The sequence below is a fragment of the Myotis davidii genome, unplaced genomic scaffold, assembly GCF_000327345.1.
Source record: "Myotis davidii unplaced genomic scaffold, ASM32734v1 scaffold271, whole genome shotgun sequence".
Taxonomy (NCBI): Eukaryota; Metazoa; Chordata; class Mammalia; order Chiroptera; family Vespertilionidae; genus Myotis; species Myotis davidii.
The window spans coordinates 47,384-52,440 of record NW_006284839.1 but is presented as its reverse complement, the minus strand read 5'-3'; the positions used below and the strand labels follow the sequence as shown (position 1 = coordinate 52,440).

Here is a 5,057-nt window from a genome sequence, read left to right as displayed (position 1 = left end):
CTGTGGCAGGAGCCTCTACCCCCTCAGCAGCAGTGCTAAGGACCCCTCGGGGGATGTCCGCCTGCTGCCTGCCACCTGCCGTTAGCTGGCAGGCGGACATTCCCCAAGGGGTCCTGGACTGTGAGAGGGCACAGGCCGGGCTGAGGAAATCCTCCCTCTCCAGTGCACGAATGTTGTGCACCGGGCCTCTAGTTGTTTAATATTACTATACTAGAGGCCTGATTCACTAAATTCGTGCAAAAGTAGGCCTTCCTTCCCCTGGCTGCTGGCACCAGCTTCCCTCTGGCCCCCTGGGACCTGGGCTTCCCTCCAACAAAACATCTGGTCTAATTAGCATATTGTGCTTTTATTATTATAGATTTTATCTGGATTTTTGTTGTTTAAGGCAGGAGGGCAAATCTTTTCCCTGTTTTATGAAATCTTCAAGTGCAAGTTCTTTTTTTTTTTAAGTTTTTTATTAAGTTATTACATATGTGTCCTTATCCCCACATTACCCCCTACCTCCCCCCACTCATACCCTCACCCCCCTGTTGTCTCTGTCTATTGGTTAAGCCTATATGTTTGCATATAAGTCCTTTGGTTGATCACTCCCCCTTACCCCCACCCTCCCGTACCTTCCCTTTGAGGTTTGACGGTCTGATAGATGCTTCTCTGTCTGGGGATCTGTTTTTGTTCATCAGTTTATGTTGTTCATTGTATTCCATAAATGAGTGAGATCATGTGATATTTATCTTTCTCTGACTGGCTTATTTCACTTAGCATAATGCTCTCCAGTTCCACATGCTGTTGTAGATATTTGATGAAACTCCGTACTGTTCTCCACAGTGGCTGCACCAGTCTGCATTCCCACCAGCAGTGCATGTGGGTTCCCTTTTCTCTGCAATCTCGCCAGCACTTGTCATTTGTTAATGACAGCCATTCTGACAGGTGTGAGATGGCACCTCATTGTCGTTTTGATTTGCATCTCTCGAATGATTAGTGATTCTAAACAAAATTTTTTATCTTTAAAAATTCTTTATTCTTAACATGTTATTTGCGATTTTTTTTTTTTTACTTTGCATTTCTGTTTGTGACACTAAGAAAAATTATTTTATAGGAACTGAAGAAGAAAGAGAAATTAGAGAGGAAAAAGGAATCATCCAAAGTTACTACGGTAATATATAGTAACCTAGAGTATATTGCATATGTTACCTTAAATCAGTGGTTCTCAACCTTCCTAATGTCGCAACCCTTTAATACAGTTCCTCATGTTGTGGTGACCCCCAACCATAAAATTATTTTCATTGCTGCTTCATAACTAATTTTGCTACTGTTATGAATCATAATGTAAAAACCTGATATGCAGGAGGTATTTAGGCGGCCCCTGTGAAAGGGTCGTTCCACCCCCAAAGGGGTTGTGAGCCTCAGATTAAGAACCGCTGCCTTAAATATTGAAGAAAATCTTTTGTATTCTTTCAACTTCATTGATCATATATTTACTTTGATAATTTGTCTTTGTTATAAACTTCATAGGAACATGTAAAACTGTTTCAGTATTTTATATATGTAAGGAGAGCTCTAAAAAGTATTACCTCTTCAGTTTTTTATTCTGTGGACTATATTTCATATATGCAAAATTTTACTTTCTTATTTGAGGAAAATCTGCAAGTGTTTTATACTGCAAGGCATTTTATAAGTGGCCAGTACTTTTGGAGCCAGTAATGATCACTTTCTTCTTCATGTCTTCAACCTCATCATGTCAACTTACAGCCATAACAGGACATAATCAAAATTTTTATCTTATGTATAGCTGTGACAGTGGACCAGATAGTCTTATAATATTTCAGATGATAAAATACTCATTTTAGGGTAGCATGATTTTTATTTTTTTATTTTTTATATATATTTTTATTGATTTCAGAGAGGAAGGAAGAGAGAGAGAGAGAGAGAGAGAAAAACATCAGTGATGAGAGAGAATCATTGATCGGCTGCATCCTGCACACCCCCTATTGGGGATCGAGCCCACAACCTGGGCATGCGCCCTTGACTGGAATTGAACCTGGGACCCTTCAGTCTGCAGGCCAATGCTCTATCTACCAAGCCAAACTGGCAAGGGCTATATTTTTATTTTTAATATATCTTTTTATTGATTTCAGAGAGGAAAGGAGGAAAGAGCGAGAACATCAATGATAAGAGAGAATCATTAATTGGCTGCCTCCTGCACACCCGCTACTATGGATTGAGCCCACAACCCGGGCATGTGCCCTCACAGGGAATTGAACCTTGACCTCCTGGTTCCTAAGTAGACGCTCAGCCACATCCGTCCATCTAGCCTGAATTTTAGATGTGATCTTTTTGAAGATTATGTTTCAACGTGAGACTGTTTAATGCCATAATGATGCGAAATGTATAAAAACAGCTGTGCTAATGAAAAGAGGAATAATGAGGGTGACATTTAGTGAGTACTTTTATGTGTTAGTAATTCTCAAAACAGCTTTTAGGTAGAGATACTGTTATCGTCCCTGTTTTACTTATTTGAGAGAGAGACACACATTGATCATTGCCTTCTGCATGGCCCCTACAGGGAATCCAACCTACAACCAGGGCATGTGCCCTGACCAAGAATCTAACCTGCACCCTTTTGGTGCATGGGACATTGCTCAACCAACTGAACCATACTAGCCAGGGCTGCATTTTACATTTAAAGAAACTGATGCAAGGAGATTAACTATAGTCCATCCTCATTTTCAGATTATGTATTTGAAAATTAGTGTACTGACTAACGTTTATTTGTAACCCCAAAATCAGCACTCGTGTTTTTATGGACATTCATAAGTATGCATGTGCAGAATTGCCAAAAATTTGAATCTCCCAACACATGTTCTCTGCTAAGGTCAAACAAAGTGGTGATCTGCCTTATTTAAGCCATCACCCTATAAAAAGGTGTTCTTTTCGTGGTCTATTTAATGCTGTGATTTTTGTTGATTTTGCTGTTTAAAATGGCCCGTAGCCACATTGTGCCAAAGTGCTTTCTGGTGTTTCTAATGTGAGAAGGTTGTGTTGTGCATAATGGAGAAAATTCCTAGGTTAATAAAGTTTCCTTCAGTAGTTACAGTGCTTTTGGCCCCGAGTTCATTGTTATTCAACATATATGTTAAGATAAAATAACAACACACAATAAAACAAGGTTATATATTTCATCAATTGATAAAGATATGACTAGAAAATGCAGGAACCTAGACGTGTATCTCTCCTAGAGGCAGTGGTTTAGTGTTCAACAATTTATTATTTGCGGTGACTTTATAGAACCTAACTAGTGAATGAGAATTTACTGTAACTTGCTGAAAATCACAAATCTGATACATAATAATGCCAGAATCAGTTTCAGGCCCAACACTTAGTTCCTATTCCAAACTGCTTTTATTAGGAAATATCACAATGCCAATAGGTAGAATAGGAGATAATTTTACTAGCGTAACCATTTAATCTCTACCCTTCAGCCTGTTGATTTAATTCACATTTTTTCTAGCTAAGTTTTTATTACCAGGGTTTTGTGTGTGTCCCTTGTCCCCCCCCATCTCCGCTTTGTTCTAAAGTTACAAACTATTAAATTCTGTCTATTCCATCTCACCAGTCCCTGTTGGTATTTTCATTTTTAATCCTCTTTTTCTATCATTTAATTGAGCTTATTGGTCATTTTCATTTCTCATACATGTTTACCTGTTCTTAATTTTTTCCAACTCTGTTTCAAACTGTATTTAAACATCTCTTCCTCTCCCTTATCTTCTCTTAGTATTTTAGTCAGTATTCTTTCTACTTTTCATTGTATTTAACTTTTAATTTCACTGAAAATGAGTACTACTTTTATACAATACCAGTTGAATATCTTTAGCATAAGCATAGAAGATGTGCGTGGTAATTTCAAAATAAAAATGTCTTTTATGGTTAATTTTGAATTTTTTCTTGTAAAATAAAAAAATGAGGAAAGTAGAGGGTTCTGGTTACAAATAAGTTATAGCAGGAAAGTACAGAAAAAGGTTATGAGTTGGTAAGTATAAAAGTAAAGAGTTGTGGATGTGGTTCAACTGCAAGGAACATTTACTTATCATTTCATTTTAATATATAATACCATAGCAGTCCTTAAAAAAATAATGTTCTAAATCCTTATTCTGTAGGGTAAAGGTTCCATTGCTGCAAGTGAAGAGAATCCAGGTAAATTTCCTTATTCTGGTTTTGAGAATATGTGTTTATATTTTTGCATCAATTCCTGTCAAAAATAAAATGAAATTTTTTTATAGTTGTGAGAAAGAAAAGAGGAAGAGAAGATGAGTCATACAATATTTCAGAGGTCATGTCAAAAGAGGTAAAAATAAAGGGGGATGGGCACATTAGATTCAATGTTCAGTAAAAACTTTTTGTGGGTTTTAAACTATATTAAAGCTGAATGGATTGCGGTTACCTACTTGGCTTTTGAGCCTGTTAAGTGTTTGAGGGAAGAAGATGGTATCATATTCCTGTTTGTTAAAGGAGCATGAGCTTGGCCTAATCAGAAATTATTATAATATATTGAAACCTCAAAACCTTAAGAATTTTGTTCTTGTTCCTTCTTGAAGACCATTAGGGGGAACTAAGATCACATACTCATTTCTAAAACCAGATCCTTTTTATACCTTCTCACCTGTGAACTCATAATAGGAATTAATAAAAGAGCATCTTGAGTTATGACAAACCTTAAATGTTCTTTAAGCATATTTTAATGCATCACATTCTTACATTAAAAAATTTTAACTTTATTAGCTACACACTTTTTCTTTTATCTGAAATTTAAAAATTCAAGTTCTTCACATGTTCATAAAGTGTAAAATTTTAAATTTCACATAATTCTTTTTTTTTAAATTAAATCTTTATTGTTCAGATTATTACATTTGTTCCTCTTTTTTCCCCTCATAACTCCCCTCCTCCCAGTTCCCACCCCACCCTCCGCCCTCACTCCCCACCCACTGTCCTCATCCACAGATGTACGATTTTTGTCCAGTCTCTTCCCGCATCTCCCACACCCCCTTCCCCCCCCAAGAATA

The 5,057-nt window shown here is 37.0% G+C and overlaps 1 protein-coding gene across 4 annotated transcripts in view; it reads left to right on the top strand.

The window, feature by feature from the left end:
- The window catches only part of HELLS (helicase, lymphoid-specific), a 51,683-nt gene that overhangs the window by 9,372 nt on the left and 37,254 nt on the right, over window positions 1-5,057 (top strand). For 3 of the 4 annotated variants that reach the window (XM_006755079.1, XM_015557903.1, XM_015557908.1), the window contains exons 4-6: window positions 1,097-1,153; window positions 4,155-4,191; window positions 4,278-4,342. In XM_006755079.1, the coding sequence (XP_006755142.1) occupies window positions 1,097-1,153; window positions 4,155-4,191; window positions 4,278-4,342 (159 nt within the window). The remainder of the gene's footprint in view (window positions 1-1,096; window positions 1,154-4,154; window positions 4,192-4,277; window positions 4,343-5,057) is intronic. The other variant, XM_015557912.1, reaches the window with a different exon arrangement.